Below are 17915 nucleotides of genomic sequence, written 5' to 3'. Positions count from 1 at the left end.
TGACAAGAGTCTAATAACAGGCCCAATAACTGCTCTCAAAGGTTCTCAAACACAAACTTGATAATAGTTTATTCAAATATTGGCAGGAGTCAAATGACAGGTATATGTCCACAGGAGCGGTACTACTTCCCAATTACCCAACACCCTATCATAAAAATTCACTTTCTTTAACTGATTTCAATGGCTCTTAAACACAAACTTGATATTGCAGTTCATTCAAATTTTGATAGGAAACAAATGACAGATATCTGTTCACAGGACCGGTACTGCTCCCCAATCAGCTGATACCCTATTATGAAAATGAATTGTTTTCAACTGCTATCGAATGCTCTCAAACACAAACTTGATAACACAGTTAATTCAAATGTTGACAGAAGTCGAATGACAGATATCTGTTGACAGGAGTGGTACTGCTCCCCAATTATCCAATCACCCAACATCCTATCATGAAAATTAATTTTTTACAACTCCTATTAAAGGCTGTAAAACACAAACTGCATGACACATATTGTCAAATGACAGACATCTGTTCACAGGAGCTTTATTGCTCTTTCAATTAAGATGATGAAATTTCGAAAACTCACGGATTGATGAACCAGTCTTAGTAAAAAGATTTTTATACTAGAAACTATATTTTAAAATCACTTACCAGTTCTTATATTTCCATCAGCTTGTAGAACAATTCGAGATCTCAAGTTATTTAGAACTAGAACTTGATGTGTTTCGGCGATACCCAATTCCCACGGTAATCCAGCACTTTTAATCCCCGTCCAAGAACTAGCACCAGTTCCACCATCATGTCCAGATACGACGATGTGTTCAGCTTTACCTTTAGCTACACCAGAAGCTACAACTCCGACTCCAACTTCGGATACGAGTTTAACTGAGATACGAGCTAACGGATTGGCGCATTTCAAATCGTAAATCAATTCGGCTAAATCTTCTATGGAGTAGATATCGTGATGAGGAGGCGGAGAGATAAGACCTACTCCGGGTACAGAATGTCTCGTCTTGGCTATATCGGCAGATACTTTATAACTACAAATAAATGGCGTTGATACTATATTACCATGAATTGGAAATCTGTTACTTACCCAGGAAGTTCACCGCCTTCGCCTGGTTTAGCGCCTTGTGCCATTTTAATTTGTAGATCATCGGCGTGCGCTAGATATGAGGAAGTCACTCCAAAACGACCAGAGGCGACTTGTTTGATGGATGAACGTTTTTCTTCGTCCAAATATCTTTCCGGGTCTTCACCACCTTCACCAGTATTACTTTTACCTGAGAAAGAAATGATAGTTATTAATGAAAGGTAACTATTGTCATTATAGCTATAGTTTCTTATTAATTAGAGCCATAGTTGGTTCATTATAAACTATATAAAATTAATGACAGTAATACAGAAAATTGTAATCAAACATCACTATTTATTATTGAAAATACTTGATATGATATTAGTACACCATTTCAATTCATTCCATTATTAAATAGTGACAGTTAAGTACAATTATTCTTAAAATGACTGAGCCAACATGTTTTGAAATGAACTTATTGATGTCACTAAAAAAATTGTAATCAAATATCACTATTTATTACTGAAAATACTTGAAATGATATTACTACACTATTTGAAGTGTTTTCATTATTAAATAGTGACAGTTAAGTACAATTATTTTTAAAATGACTGTTTGGTAAGATACAGGGTGAGCCAGCATTTTTTGAAATCAATTTATAACTCTCTTCCCTATAAGTAAACAGTGTAGAGCTAATAAACGTTATCAAACAACTTATGATATTATTTCTCTAGACAATTTGTCACGGGTTTGATCACTCAGTAAATAGATTGTGATTGAATTTCCGACCAGGGAGTTCGTTTAGCCACCTCAAGGGAGTCGCTCCGCGATACCAAACAGAATCAGTTAGCGATCCCCAGTGGAGTCGCCCTTGTAAACAGTAAAAGTGGTATTTTGGGCGACCTAATATCCAGGAAAAAGTTCATTTAAGTTGATATTTATTTTTTTAGCTTTTTTGGGTTTTTTATGGGGGGAGGTTTTTCTAGAAAACAGTGTATGGTTAGTAATAAAATCAAATAATGAGCACTGTAAATAAGTTATCGCAACTAAGTTAAAGGAGAATTTTTGAGAATCAATATAGAAGCTCACCTCCTACTTTATTCATAGCGATAGCAAGAGTCTGATGCGATTCTAAGCTAATTGAACCAAAACTCATAGCCCCCGTAGCGAATCTTTTAACAATTTCCGAAGCGGGTTCTATTTCGTCCAAAGGTAGAGGTTGATCGAGCCTTCGTAAGTCCAGTCTACCTCGTAACATACAGTTTCTAACAGATTCCATCGTGGATTCCTTGAAACGTTCATACGCCGTTTTGTTTTTATTTACTGCCGCTTCCTAAGATAAAAGAAAAGGATAAAAAATTATTTTTTTATTTTCATTAAGACTGAATATGATTTTAGAAAGCGGTGATTCTCTATTTAATGTATTTCTAGCTTATTCAATGTGTTCAAAATAAGTTTGTTCTTAAATAAAAAAAATATTGAAAGAAAAAATCAATTAAGTAACTAGTAATTGAATATACAGTGTCAAAATAACTTGCGTAATAAAATTTTTTGTCCTTATTATAGAGAATTATAACTAGATGTATCACCCTGTATATTGAAATTTATGTTTAAAAAGCATGTATTTTTTATAAATATGGGCTTAAACAATTTTATTTTATAACCGGTTTGCCATCTTGAAGAAGATTTAATTATAACTAAACTCATTTGATTCACATTGTATATAATTGTATGTTTTTTTTACTTATTCAGTTTCATATCGTGTATAATGAATATACTAAGTTACCGTGTTCAACTCCTGAAGAAGCTGTCTACAATGGATGACGAAACGTCGAACTCAACAATCACAGCGACACAATTCCAATCCGGAAGTAATGTTTCTGACATTGACTCTAATGATGGAAGCCTACGTTCTTATCTGTTATATTTTAATAGATAGTTTAGATAAAATTTTACCTGTAAAGAGGCAATACTGGCTGGTTCGTTCAGATGCTTCTCTCCTCCTGCTCTCCAATGATAATTTCCTGCGTCTCTTATAATTAAACTGTCGGGGCTGACTTTGTAAGCATTTTGATGTCTTTCGAAACTTTCCGTTGCCAATAGATCCAAATTAACTCCGCCCAATCGCGATGGTGTTCCTTTGAAGGCCTTTTCGATAACGTCCTCAGCTAAACCAACTGCTTCGAATATTTGTGCAGATTTGTAAGATTGTAGAGTGGATATCCCCATTTTTGCCATAACTTTACTGATACCTGCGAAAATAATGAAACAACGAATTTGAAATTCATCCAAAAATTTTATATACAAGGTGGTCAATACTTCTGAAAATTAATTTGATTTAAAAGATATGAATAGAGTACTTTATTTAACCAAATACGACGGCTATTTGGAAATTAATGAAAAAGTAGCATTATATTATATAACCTGGAGAAAATTAAGAGGAAAAATAATAATATATAAGATGAAATACGAAGACATCAGAAAAATAGCAAAACAAGAATTGGTAAAAGAAAAAAAGAACAAGTAATAGTTGAATTTAGGGGAAAGAGGAAAAATTTTGAGGAAATTGAAGATAATGAAGAAGACAAAGAAATAAATGCGTACTATAGAGACACTAGAAAAGTTTTTTTGTCGCCACAAGTTAATATTCAGTAGCAACAACTTCTATTTCACTTAATTGATGATATTGAAGAAACTTTATTGAAAACCATTTCAGAGTGATACAAAAAACTTTTTGATGAGCGAAAACAGAAGTTTATTGTTTCCAAGGGAACCTTATAGTTCCTCGTTAATCGATTGAATAGGTCTTACCGGTAGACATAGCTTGTGCATAATTTTGGAAAATAGCTTCGTCTGTTAGATTGGTATCCAATACTCCTTGGTCTCGAAGACTAGAAGCCAGTTCAAGAGCCAAGTATGGACAAATTGCATCTGCGCCATATCCAAGAAGAACACAGATATGGTGAACTTCTCGAGCTTCAGCTGTTTCAACTACCAAGGCTACTTTCATCCTAGATCGAGATTCTATCAAGTAATGGTGAGTAGCACCTGAAAATTAGTCAATACTACAATAATCGTGCTATAAAAAACCATGTATTTGGAAAAAGTTATCAGATAGACTATGATAATAATAGAGTTAAGGAAAAGTGGAAAAAAATCTTACCCAAAGCTAGTAAACTACTTATAGGTACTCTGTTTGGTCCTCCTAATCGGTCAGATAAAATGATAATTTGATGTTTGGCGGACATTTCGTTAGCTTCCTCACATACGCTTTGTAATTTCTTCAAAAAACCAGGGATTCCTTCTTCTTCGGGAAACGTTATGTCGATGACATGAGCGCTCCAATTCCGATGTGTCGTTTGCTTAAGAATATCCAAATCAGCAATTGAAATTACGGGATTCTTTAGCCATAATCTGTGAACCTTAAAATTATACAAAAATGTATCCAGTACTGGGAATATATGAAAACAAAATTGAATTATTTGAAATAAATTGAAATTTAGAATATAAAATACGGGGAATTTCTGGAATTTTCAGACATAAACAAACAAGCAAATAAGAAGCTGTAATATTTTAATCATTGTCATTCTCGACAAAATAAGTGTTTACATCCTCTTTTGAATAAAATCTCTCTCCTGCAGGAAAAATTTTATGGTTAAGAAGCAGGACAAAGTCACTGGGGACCAGATTTGTTGAATAAGGTGGGTGATCATTTATGAAATAGATAATTTCAATAATGAAAGTTGTTAAATATTCCATACTGAATGGACTCAATAATAACTGAAATAGCATTTCCGTGGGTAGAGCTTTGTAGTACGCAGTTTTTCCGCAAGATGTTAAATGGTGTCACTTATTACCACTTCAGTACTATCAGTGAAATTTTGTTAAAAATTTTATAGATTCACGTTTTATAAAATTAAGAAATTATCCGATTTTCAGTTCCTTTTAAACTATTTATTCTTGTCAATAAAATTCTGTTATCTATTTATTGCTTGCGATAATTTCTTCTCTTACTTTTTAGGTCTATTTCTTTATTCTCGTTTCTTTGTTTCATCAATATTTGAGATCGAATAACGCCTCGACCGTTTTTAGTTCTCAATTGACTTTTTTCTCCTTTTAAATCGCTTACACCACTAGGAAACATCCTCCAAAATCAATATATAATACCCATAGACAAATATGAACATTTCGTGAGCTTCCTTGGTACTTTTTTCGACCTTTCAATATCCATGTTTCATGACAGACACCACAAAAACGTTTTCGCTAAAGTGATTCATGAGATATAGTGCATCATAATCACTAAGTAATTCCCATAGACAAATTTGTACATTTCGTGAGCTTTCTTGGTACTTTTTTCAACTTTAAATATCCATGTTTCACGACAGACACCACAAAAACGTTCGCACTAGAGTGATAGATGAGATATAACACATCAAAATCAGTAAAACATTCCCATTGACAAATTTGAACATTTCGTGAGCTTCCTAGGTACTTTTTTCAACTTTCAATATCCATGTTTCACGACAGACACCACAAAAACGTTCGCACTAGAGTGATTTATGAGATATAGTGCATCATAATCACTAAGTAATTCCCAGAGACAAATTTGTACATTTCGTGAGCTTCCTAGGTACTTTTTTCAGCTTTCAATATCCATGTTTCACGACAGACACCACAAAAACGTTCGCACTAGAGTGATAGATGAGATATAACACATCAAAATCAGTAAAAAATTCCCATAGACAAATTTGAACATTTCGTGAGCTTCCTAGGTACTTTTTTCAACTTTCAATATCCATGTTTCACGACAGACACCACAAAAACGTTCTCGCTAGAGAGATACATGAGATATATCAGATCAAAATCACTAAATAAACACAATTTTAACATTTTTTTATATTCTTTAGTGTTTTCTCCAACTTTCAAGATCTAGATTTCGAGATACACACCACAAAAACGATCTCATGAAAGAAATACATGAGTCATAGTAGTTAAAAATCACTAAATCACCATAGACAAATTTTAACATTTCACAAGTTCCTTTGGCACAATTTCACTAAACATACATGAGACATAGCAAGTTAAAATCATTAAATCATCACCATAAATGAATTTTAACATTTCGTGAGCTTCTTTGGGATTTTTTTTCAATTTTCAAGATTCGCATTTGAACACAGACACACAAAAACGTTCCCACTAGAGTGATACATGAGATATATCAGATCAAAATCACTCTCACTTTCCAGATATATACTTCAAAAACGATCTTACTAAAGAAATGCATGAGTCATGGTAGTTAAGAAGTTGATATAAAAATATATCCACTGTATTTATTGATCACACCACGTATTTCACCTCCCCTCGTACAAAAAGTCAATGATGTATATTCAGTTTATATAAAAAGTCGTTTATTGTTACCTGTCTGGAACTGGGTTTTAGAATATTATCCTCGGGTCCTATGGGACATTGTAAGGACATAACAACTTTTTCGCGGAACGGATCAATAGGAGGATTCGTAACTTGTGCAAAAAGTTGTTTGAAGTATTCGTAAAGTAGAGGAGAGAAGTTAGACAGACATGCTAGTGGTACGTCGTTGCCCATACTACCCAAAGCTTCTTTCCTGTAAATTAGAATAAATTAGAAATGAAAATTCAATATTTAGCAATCAAACCAAGTCATTCATCACTTACTTGTTATTTATCATGGGTAATAACAATAGATGAATAGTTTCAGTGGAGTAACCATACAAGGGTAATCTTTTGTCACCCAATCCACTAGTTTCGTATTTCGGTTTAGGTGACCTACCAGCATCCAGATGAGCTTTTCTAAGTTCATCCATAGAAATCTAAAGTCAAAATAAACATATATTTATATAAATCAATACTAATGATTAAAATACTTGAAGAAATTACAGCTTCACGTAAGATAGATTGATTTATACGAGGGTTGACTATTAAATAACGTGTTAGCGAAGAATGCGGTACAAACAAATCAGTATAGCCGTAGATTTTGCAACTGAAACTCATGATTTATTGAAAAAATTATTGGTAGTAAATGTTTATAGCGTGTACGTGTTTTTGAGTGGTTTCCAAATTGACAGAATGACAATAATGAATAAATTGGTAATTTTATTAAATATGATTAAGAAAAATTCTAACAACAGTAAGATGTGTTTACTAATACTTTGAATACCACTGAAAATAACGCAAACTTATTGAAAAAGATAATAACATGATTTTTTTTAACCGTAAGTACCAGTTCATGAAATGAACCCATCCCATTTGCATCGGGAGCCAAAAGAGATGCATATGCAAACCAAGGTTCAAATCAATTATCATTTTTTTTTCTTCGTTTACTTCCCAAGGCTTCTGAAGATCAAAATATTCATCACGCTTTCAACTTTGTGAAATAATCTCTCCATCAAGACCCCAACTCATTTTGTATTGCCATTCAAGATATTTCTATTCTATTTGAGGATCCCAGTGTTACTACATCCGACTCATTCGCCAGATCTTGAGTCGTGCAATTTCTATCGAGATTTGAGTTCTTCGAAGCTATCAACGAGGAAAAGACGGAGCTGTTGTGAAGTTGTTAATTAATAGTCACACCTCGTATAAAACAACAAAATATATTTAAAAAAAATAAACGTTCAAAAAAAGTTTACTACATAGGAAAAGCCGATAGTAAAGTAATTTCGGAACTTATCGTAGATTAAAGACTCAATGTATACACACCCTGTTTTATCAAGTTGTTTACGACCCCCATGGGAATCGGAATTTAAGTCATTTGCCTTTTCTAACTTGATATTTGTATAGCAAGCGAAGCTGTCAAGTATAAATTTTAGATTAGTTTATCGGAGGACAGTAAGACAGAATCTTGGAAAGTCTATGAAAGTAATAATTTTATTAAAAAACTAGCTCTCCTACTATAGTTCTGAGAAATTGTAAGAACAATATATTAGTCGAACAACTACCGGCTTCTTTCATAAGTCACAAAGTGTGACACCCCATTCGTATCTATATATGACATTTCAACAATTGCAGTAGAAACTATAAAATTTGAGCATATGAAATGGTAGATATGGAGCGTTTACTCCGTACTGAAATAAATGAAGAACCAAGCTATAAATCATCAGCAGTGCTACTACCAATAAGAATATGTCGGTCCTTTTTGACTGTGTAATCAATTTGCAATTCTCCGGGAGTCACTGGCTTGGAAGTGAAGTTCTTCCACTTGGTGCAGCACCCGGATCACCAGGTCTGTTTTCATGCTGAAGAGTTTGATGTACCTATAAAGATTATAGCCATATAAGTTTCACACCCTGAGGGGTTTGTCTCAGCTATACAACTTGTGGTATATTTGTAGCTACATAAATGAAGCCTTTGTTTATTTTAACAGTTAATCCGCGAGTAAGGAATTATCAATGCAGGTATGGAAACTGTAGCAACTTCCAGATTGATCAAGTCGTCGGTAATTTCATTGCTCTTGAATCCCACACACCAAAGAATCAGAGCAACTCTACTGCCTTTGCGCCATAAAACATGACCAATATTTCAAATTTTATATCAATATTATGAATAATTGAAATTCATCCGTTTACTATGTTTGAAATTGAGATGTTTTGATAAACCGATAATGTAGCTGACTAATTATAGTTTTAGTTTGTTATACTATATAGAAATCTGTAGATTTCATTAAAATACGCGTTTAACGGTGTGTATCTGAGATGTCTTTAAACTACAATGTTGTGAATTTTAAAGGTGATGGGTGTTTTGAGTATACAGTGGAAAGTTTTCATTTTTGTTTAAAAGAAATACATGAAAAACTATACCAGTTGATTCAAGTACACGGTTGTGCTTAATAAACAGGTATACAGTGCATTAGTGCTGGTGTAGGTCAATGTCAGAGCTTCAAAAACATTTAGGCCCATCGCAAATTGAACACACCTCCCATTAATTTGTGAAACTCGGTCAACTGAAACCCAACTAGTTTCGAGTGGGGTTGTACTTGTAAAAAATTTTCGTGGATCATGGGTAGCTACTTGTGGAAATTTTACTTATTTGGCTTCTGTTTAACCGAGGCTACTACCTACCACACTTTCTGGAATCTCATAAATAACTTGAACCAAAAGTTTCCGTTTTTTGCAACCGCTCATTTATTTCATTTCTTTCTCTATCATTTTTCAGATAGATATCATTCAATACGACATTATAAAATGGCGTTATCAACAATAAAAACGACATTTGAAAATGATGTCACGACTAAAAAGGCCATCGGCACTAGAAACGACATTCTAGAATGACGCCAGCAGTGGAAACGACATTCTAGAATGACGCCAGCAGTGGAAACGACATTTAAACTTGTGCCACCTGCGAAAACGACATTATAAGATGGCGTCAACACTGAAAACGAGTAGTAGTAAAAATGGTGTCACCAATGTAACAGTTACAAATGGCGTCACCAATGAAGACGACATTTAGAATCGGTTTCACCAGTGAAAGCGACATTTAAAAATCTCGTCACTAATGCAAACGACATAGAAATGGCGGCACCAATAAAAACAAAATATAAAAATAGTGTCATCACTGAAAATGACATTTTGAAATAGCATCAGCACTAAAAATAACATTCTAGAATGCTGTCAGTAGTGAAAACGGCATTTAGAAATGTATCACCAGAGAAGACGATATTATAAGATGGTATCAGCACTTAAAACAATACTCAAAAATGGTGTTAATAAAAAAATTCAAAAATTGCGTCACCTATGAAAACGATATTTAGAAATAGCTTCACCAGTGAAAGCAACATTTAAAAATACCAGTCAGTAATGCAAACGACATTTTGAAATGGCTTCACCCCTAAAAACGTCATTTAAAAATGGTATCACCACTGAAAACGACTTTAAGACTAGGGTCAAAAACGACATTTAGTGTCACTAGTGAAAACTACATTAGAAGAAGGCGTTACTACTGAAAACGATATTCAAAAATGGCGTCGCCGATAAAAATGACATTTTAAAACTGCGTCAGCAGCAAAATCGCCATTTTATAATGGCGCCAGTAGTAAAATTGATATTTTAAAATAGAGCCAGCAGGAAAAACGACATTTTAAAATGGAGCCAGCAGTAAAAACGACATTTTAAAATGGCTCCAGCAGTAAAAACGATATTTAAAAATGGTATCTTCACAGAAAGGTACAATAGAAGATAGCGTCAGTCAGATATTTTAGAACAGGGTACGTCAGCAGTAAAATTGACATTTTAAAATGGCGTCAGTCAGCAATAAAAGACATTTAAAATTGCGTTAGCACTAATGCGGCGTATTAACACTTGTCGTGCATTTGAATCCTCTGGTAATATGTTTGGTTAAATTTTAGGTATAATTTGTAAAAAAGGTGGTGGGAAAAAGAGGTGAATAATAAAAAAATAGTTTTCCAAATACAATAGAAAAAAAATTGGATTTTAGTAACAATAGAAAATAAAGGAAAGGTTTTTCAAACACGAAAAAATAAAGCAATAAAGAAATTTTAAGCATTAAGCAAGTTTAGATCAAAATCGTTAATTTGAAAATGAATAATGGCACGATTTTGATGACCTGAAAGGTAAACCACATACAACATCATAAAAATCAATGATGAAGAACATATAACATTTAGAGACAAAACTTTGTAACAGTAAAATAGGAAAATTGAGGAAAACTTGAGCCTTTGTCAAAGAGAAAAACGGTAGTAAATCTTTCTCACATTTAAGAGATTAGAAAATTTGAAAAGAAGACAAAAATATTATTATTTATTTGGATGAAGCATGAATAAATGAAGGACATATTCTGATAAAAGTTTGGCAAGATAAACTGGTCACAAATGTTAAAATAATTATCACCTTAATGTTCACTCATAAATATTTTATGATGTATTTGCATTCGAGGTATTTTTAATGTGGTCATATTAAAATCTAGTGAAAATTTAGATATATTCACTATTTCTTTTGCTTTATAGTACTTTGTCATAAAAAACTGTGTTATTATGAATTTTCAAATAAACCAACGGCTAGGATAAAAAGTTTCTAAAAAATCATGCTAAAGCTATACTGCCTTATATATAAAGAGTCTTTGACAACATTGTTTAACCTTATATGTGTTTCCATTTGAACAACGTTGCCAAATTTACTAAGTAGTTTTGAGATATATGAAATTTGTAACAATATCTCAGACTACACAGTTACATGAACTGCTCCTTTAACCGAGAATGTGGCAAAACATCTGAAAGGTCTAACGTCAAACCGATTTTGAATAATTCTATATTTCCTGAGTTTTTTTTTAATGATTTTATGGTTCGAAAATGGTTTCTGATTTGTCCACAAGCATTTCAATTGTTTTAGAAGAATGATAAAGTAAAGTTTCATTTCTCTTTTGGTAAATACATGAATTGGAATTGATTTTCGAAAAATTGAATTTCTGTCTTCATTCAAAAATCTCCAGGTTGGCGTTAGTCCTAACAGATGTTTTGACACTTTTCTTTTGCTGAAGAGAATAACAGGTCCATATAACTGTATATTCAAGAACAATATTTGATGTTAGTTTTTCAGTTATATTGACAATAATGTTTAGTGCTTTATATTTTCTTGTAGCATTTAAAAACCTTTTTTTTTACAATTTAAAAATTATTAGTAAACAAATAAATAGCAGAAAGCACCAGCAAATAGTTCTATTAATCTACGTATCACACAGCGGTTTGTTCACTCACCATCTAATTGATCATCGAATATACATGAAAGCAAAGGAAAATTTTAATTTATTAAAACCATTTTAAGGATTAAAATGGCGACTGCATATGATATAAAATAAATTTAATAGCATCAGAGTTTCAAATTGACAATTTCAGGAGGTTCTGAAACTAGAAATTGTTGTAAATATTTTTTCTCTTAAATTTAATACATTTTGACGCGAAAATAATACGACAAAAAAATGCTACACTACAAAGTTGCCCGATAAATATTTTCCACTGATATCTAAATTTAAGTAGTTAAATAAAAAAAATATATATTCATACACAAATAATTTAAGTATTTGTTTTATTTTATACCACAGATCAATAAATCTCCGGTGTAACACTGATAAGAGATAACCATAGAACACATCTGGTGTACCATCTTTTATTTGACAGCTCTCAAATTTTTAGTTCATTCCCTCCGATAGTTTGCGAGAATTTTTTATAGTAAATAACGCATAGAGTTAATGTTAAAGACATATAAAGCGAGGTATGGGAGCTTCTTAAAATGGGGCGTCTACTACTAGAGATAAACATAGGTATACCACTCTCAGTCCCTGTCAACTGTATTATGATTGGATCGACATGACTTCGAAGTTTCGAATGTTAAGATAAACGGATACTCTTTCTCCCTCGTCCAGTCCAATGGTACAGTTTTCCTTACCTTTACCATTAACTCTACAAAATAAAAAAGAGAGAGATTCATTGTATTGTTTGTCAACGGGATAGGAACTTTTTCGTATGGGTTGAGGAATATTTTAGGACCTTCTCTGTAGGGCTGGAATTGTGTTGATTTTCGGGATATATCACATTCTGAAAACCTACTCCTCTCTCGGTGTTAAGTATTACTTCGCGGAGGGAGGATCTAGTAATCATACTCTTCCTTTAGGTCCTTGAAGTTCATATCTTCTTCTTTTTAGTCTTCAACTGCCTGCTATACTATCTACTCGATCCTTTTCTAAACAGCGGAGTTTTTTGAGAACCTCAGTCACAAAAGAGCTTGTCTCTTTCCAAGCTGTTTCTGATCAGAGCATGGTCTCTGGACGAAGCTTCTGCTTCAACAGCTTCGTAAGTAATGAGAGTATGACTCGAAACAAGGACACGCAAAAAATACATGCTCAGAATCTTCGTTTACATCGGCGCAAGACGGACACTCGAGAGACGTATTCTGCTTAAAACGATACTGACAATCATGCATTGATATCATCTGAGTCAAGTAATAATTGACATCTTTATGTTCACAGTTCAACCAGGTGTCTGCCATCGTTGTAGGCTGTTCTTCCGTTCTTCATTCGTGAGTTTGATTTGGGTTAACTCGGTAAGACCTTTTCGCCGTAGAGGGCACTTATCTCTTCAGTAATCTTATAGGTAGCATTCTAGCTACAACCAACACTGCGTTTTGAGACACCGTTCGCTTACCACTCATAAAGCACTCAGTAAATATACTAGACTTACCATACATCGTGATTTTTGTATTTTTAATGCATCCCTGTATCGCAATACCATAAGTGACTACAGAGGTTACCACAGTTTCCTCTATTTATGCTTTGGACCTCCTAGGGCTGTGCTAAGACTGTTCTGACCATCGTCGCTTTGTCGTTGTGCCTGCTGTTTGAAGTTAAGACAAGCGTCAATCATTACATCATTACACCTAGGTAGCCAAAATAAGAATTAGACGTTATTTTATTCGCCCCGACTTGCAGTGTGCATCTGCGGAATGGGTTGACACCAAGCAGTACTTCTTAGTCTCTCCTTTCCATCTACTCCCTGCTGTCGAGTCCTTAGCTGTGTAGACGACGAAATTAATAGCATCCAGGGTAGAGTGGGTTTTTCGAAAGCCATATTGGTCATAAGAGAGAGCAGCGGTTTAATAATTCGTTCAAGCCTACCGTGGATAATCCATTCCAGTATTTTTCTCGCAATATCTAACATACAAAATGGATGATAGTATGATGATTCGTCAGGAGGTTTTCTCTCCTTACATGGAGGCACTGGTCTCTGTTGTTTACATTTCATAGGAAAAGTCCTTCCTCAAGACACTCGTGATAAACCTCTAAGAATAGTGAAGTGTCAATTTTATGGCTTCTTTTAAGGCAATGTTTGGAATTGCATCTAGTCCCGGAACTTTTGTGTTTCCGACTCTGGAACATGTTTCCATTAACTGTTTTCCTGTGGAATTTCTTCAATACTGCTTTTTCTATCTTGTATTGGAGTTCCCATTGCTGCGGGAACAGGGCTATAACGATCCTGTCAAGGAGTTTGGGATTTGTGTATCATACATGTGTGTGTTTGTAACTACTACCGCGTGAGGGGTAAAAATGAAAAGTAATTGGATCAAAAAGTGGCTTGACGAACCAAACAGCTTTGGAGTAATTTGAGTGGGTCTTGTTATGAAGAATAACGTCAAAGTATAAACATACAATGGAACAAAATCTAGAGTTGATTAAACATTGTTTTTTAACCGGAGAAATATCGTCGAAACAAAGCCTTGGTTTTACGTCAGGAAAATCAACCATCATTGACCATTTGACTATTATGTACAGTTTAAGCATGGCCATATTAGTACTGAACAAAAACGACAACAAATTGATTATTTAGATAACTATTTGGAGCTGATAAAGTCAAATATGCGGTGTCGTTGAGTGGACCTATATTAAGAAAAACAATTCTTTTGCTAAGATAATACCAAATCTTATTTTTAGGCCAAAGAAATCCATTTTATAAAAATTATAATGAAAAATTGGAAATGTATTTGACTTATTATCTTAAAGAATAAAATGAAATTTGGATTGATCGAAGTTATTCATAAAAAAGTAGTTGTATTTTTATTTTATACATTTTTTATTAATTATAACATATTATTCGCATTTTAATGTGCTGTCAATTTTGAAACTCCTTACTATCCACATTGTAAACGTTTACACGAATTTTAACCATAATAGATCAAATACTTTTTATCTAGAAGCATTATCTACAATTTTAATAAGAAAAAAACTATTTTTATAGTATAGAAAATCATTCAAAGCCTTTAATGCAAAAACTACAGCACATACGATGGTCTATTGGTAGATAAACATGAAGCTGAAAGAGGGCAATCTAAAGGGGCTACACAGTCACAAGATACAGCTTCAATAACAATTGTGTTATAGCTTTCCTAGTAAACTTGATAATACATTTTTCAAACGGAAATTATGAGAGATTATGAGTGATTGAAAAAATTATATTAACAAATTAGTTAATCAGACATAGTTTAGTGAATAAAGAACCAATTATTCCAAGAGGAATCGGCGCATGAATACCGAAAACTATTGCACCTTAATTTTTCTATTCGATCGTCTTCAAATTGTCCTACTGATGATATAAATGCATGTTGCCACGTGGCAGCCCCGAAATTGCTTAAACAGTTGCAAGGAATTGTTATTTATCAGCCGGACAAATGTTTTTGTATTCCTTAAGGTGCGTCTCCATTGAACAAACAATGGGGAAATAAGTTTGTCAAACACGTTGATTAAAGTGCATTTTTAACAAACATTTCTTATTTCAACAAACAATTTCGATTCGGCATAAAACATTATTTTACTAGTATTCTAATGCAAGAACCTCGTTCTCGTCGATGGTGACAGAGACGATTGTTTTTACAGCGTTATGAATATAAATGTGATGATTTCCGCAATGATTTGATAGCCGGGTATTTGTTTAGAAATTTTACGAGAATGTCAATTGGGGATTTTGAATTGTTAATATCGATGATAGGACCGATGATAAGTAAACAAAATACTAATTTTCGCCAAGCAATCAAGATCGTCTGGCTATAACACTCAGGTTTTTGGCTTTTCCTTAATTTATATAAGTTAATCCCCACCAAGGCTTCTTATTTTCTGTGGCCCCCATCCCGGACTTACAATTTGTTGCTAGTAACTTTTTCTCTCGTCTATATTGCACTAGAAGAGTTTCAATATTTCTTTTAATCTCGGCGACATTATTTACACCTAAATTTTTTGCAATGTCATCTAATGCATCTCTTCTTTTGATTTTGTTTTTGTAATCATCATTATTAGGATCCCACAATAAAGGTTTACCTTCGTAAACGTTAATTAACCTTATCAAATTCTCCTGGCTTCAAAACTCTTTACTCATTTTGCCGAAAAACCACACACACACACACACACACACACACACACACACACACACACACACACACTTTCCCACTCAATATTTTCAATAAAAAAATACAAATAATATATATATATCCAAAAATTACGCCGGAAAGCCACTTCAAAATACACTAAAACAAGCCAAACAGGTGGTAGGGGAAGTCACTGATAAACAATGTTCGATCTAGGACGGGAACATTCTAGACAAACAAAAATGCCGGCCCCTTTTCCTTCCATACATGAAATGTTTGTTGGGATAGCGTTACACCAAAAACACCGACGAACATTGTTTGTCGAAATTTTCGACAAATGTTTAGCAAACAATGTATGTCCAGTGGGGACGCGGCTTTACTGAAATTCTATTCCTCCTCTTCAAATTGTCAACCCCGTGATATATTGTTTAAACCAAAATTGCTTAAACAGTTGCAAGGAATTGTTATTTATAAACCGGACAATTTTTTTTATATTCTTCTTTGCAATACAAATAGAAAAGGTCATATGATTTTTCATGATAAAGTTAATATTTTTAGAGATATGACTTTTTAAAGGTTCAAAAAATCTCGAATTTGGTACTTTTGACCCATGAAAAATGTATTAAATATTTTTTTCAATTCTTCATACAATAGTTAATGATATTGCTAATAGAGATTTAAAAATATATATATAATTATACCCATTTTTAATTGTTAATTTCGCGCGCTCACTAGTATCGCCGTCTCTGAATCATTATTTATCATTTATCTTAAAAACTATTAACTTAATCAAAATTGTTAAAATTGTCTTCAACAAATTTTTTTCTGGAATCAATTTTACAAAAGTTATTTAAGCATGAATCGGAATATGTACTTAAAATTACTTTTTTATCAGTTTATACTAATTTTTTGTTATTATTATAGTAGTTTATTCATTTTTATCAATAATATCAAGATATAATGGCATTTGTACATTTTTAAGAATCATAATTATATGTAAATAGTAAAAGGTAAGCGACGTTAATTGTGAGCGCACGAGAAAAAAACATGTATAAACAGAAATTGTTTCAAATCTCACATTGGACGACACAAAATAACTATGAAAAGTAAAAACTTGTTTGATTTGTGCGTTGTCAATGCTTGGGTTCTTTTTACCAGAATAAACAGCATAAACGGCAAAAAATAATGTCTCCGAAACAATTTCGAATATATTTAACATATTCCCTGTGTAAAATTAGAAGGAGTGATACTCCCAGATGTCGTCGACCTGCAAGCGCTCAAATTAGATCTGCTGCCCCTAGACCAATAATAGTTGTTCGTACTGATGGATTTGAGCATTGGCCAAAATTTGAAGAAAAAAGAAATAGATACAAATATGATAGCTGTAAAGCATTGACCAATGTCATATTCAGGAAATGTAGACTGAATTTTTGTATAAACAAAAAGAGAAACTGTTTTTTTGAGTTTCATCGTGGAAACTAAGAGATTATTTCGCAGTGTTATTTGAAACATAAATAAAATTTGAATAGATCTTTGTTGAGTTTTAATCTCATATTTATTTTCCCTTTAAGCATAATGTATCATATATTTTTTATTTTAATTATGACAAAAACGTAATCAGAATTTTTTAAACAATTTTCCCTGTTTAGGTAGGGTCAGATCAGCAACCCTGAATTTTTTACATGTACATAGTTAAAATTACTTTTTTATTAGTTTATATTACTTTTTTGTTATTATTATAGTAATCTATGCAATTTATCAATAATATTAAGATATAATGGTATTTATACATTTTTGGAATGACGATTATAAATAAATAATAAAAATTGTTTCAAATTTCTATTAGGAATATTATTAACTATTTTATGAAGAATTTAGAAAAAAATATTATTTGTATTTTATTTCTTTTTTTAATATATTTTTCATGGATCAAAAGTACCAAATTCGAGATT

At 32.8% G+C, this 17915-nt stretch overlaps 1 protein-coding gene across 1 annotated transcript in view; it reads right to left on the bottom strand.

Annotated features, from left to right (window-relative positions):
- The window catches only part of LOC130440850 (uncharacterized), a 49001-nt gene that overhangs the window by 10153 nt on the left and 20933 nt on the right, over nt 1–17915 (bottom strand). Inside the window, exons 8-15 of the mRNA XM_056774220.1 lie at nt 6764–6918; nt 6492–6693; nt 4237–4495; nt 3885–4121; nt 3030–3325; nt 2163–2406; nt 1095–1281; nt 650–1038 (exon numbers count right to left, since the gene is read on the bottom strand). Coding sequence (XP_056630198.1) covers nt 650–1038; nt 1095–1281; nt 2163–2406; nt 3030–3325; nt 3885–4121; nt 4237–4495; nt 6492–6693; nt 6764–6918 — 1969 coding nt within the window. The remainder of the gene's footprint in view (nt 1–649; nt 1039–1094; nt 1282–2162; nt 2407–3029; nt 3326–3884; nt 4122–4236; nt 4496–6491; nt 6694–6763; nt 6919–17915) is intronic.

Source organism: Diorhabda sublineata, chromosome 2 (assembly GCF_026230105.1).
Source record: "Diorhabda sublineata isolate icDioSubl1.1 chromosome 2, icDioSubl1.1, whole genome shotgun sequence".
NCBI classification, from domain to species: Eukaryota; Metazoa; Arthropoda; class Insecta; order Coleoptera; family Chrysomelidae; genus Diorhabda; species Diorhabda sublineata.
Note: the sequence above shows the minus strand (reverse complement) of the source record. Positions and strands in the feature narration are given on the sequence as shown.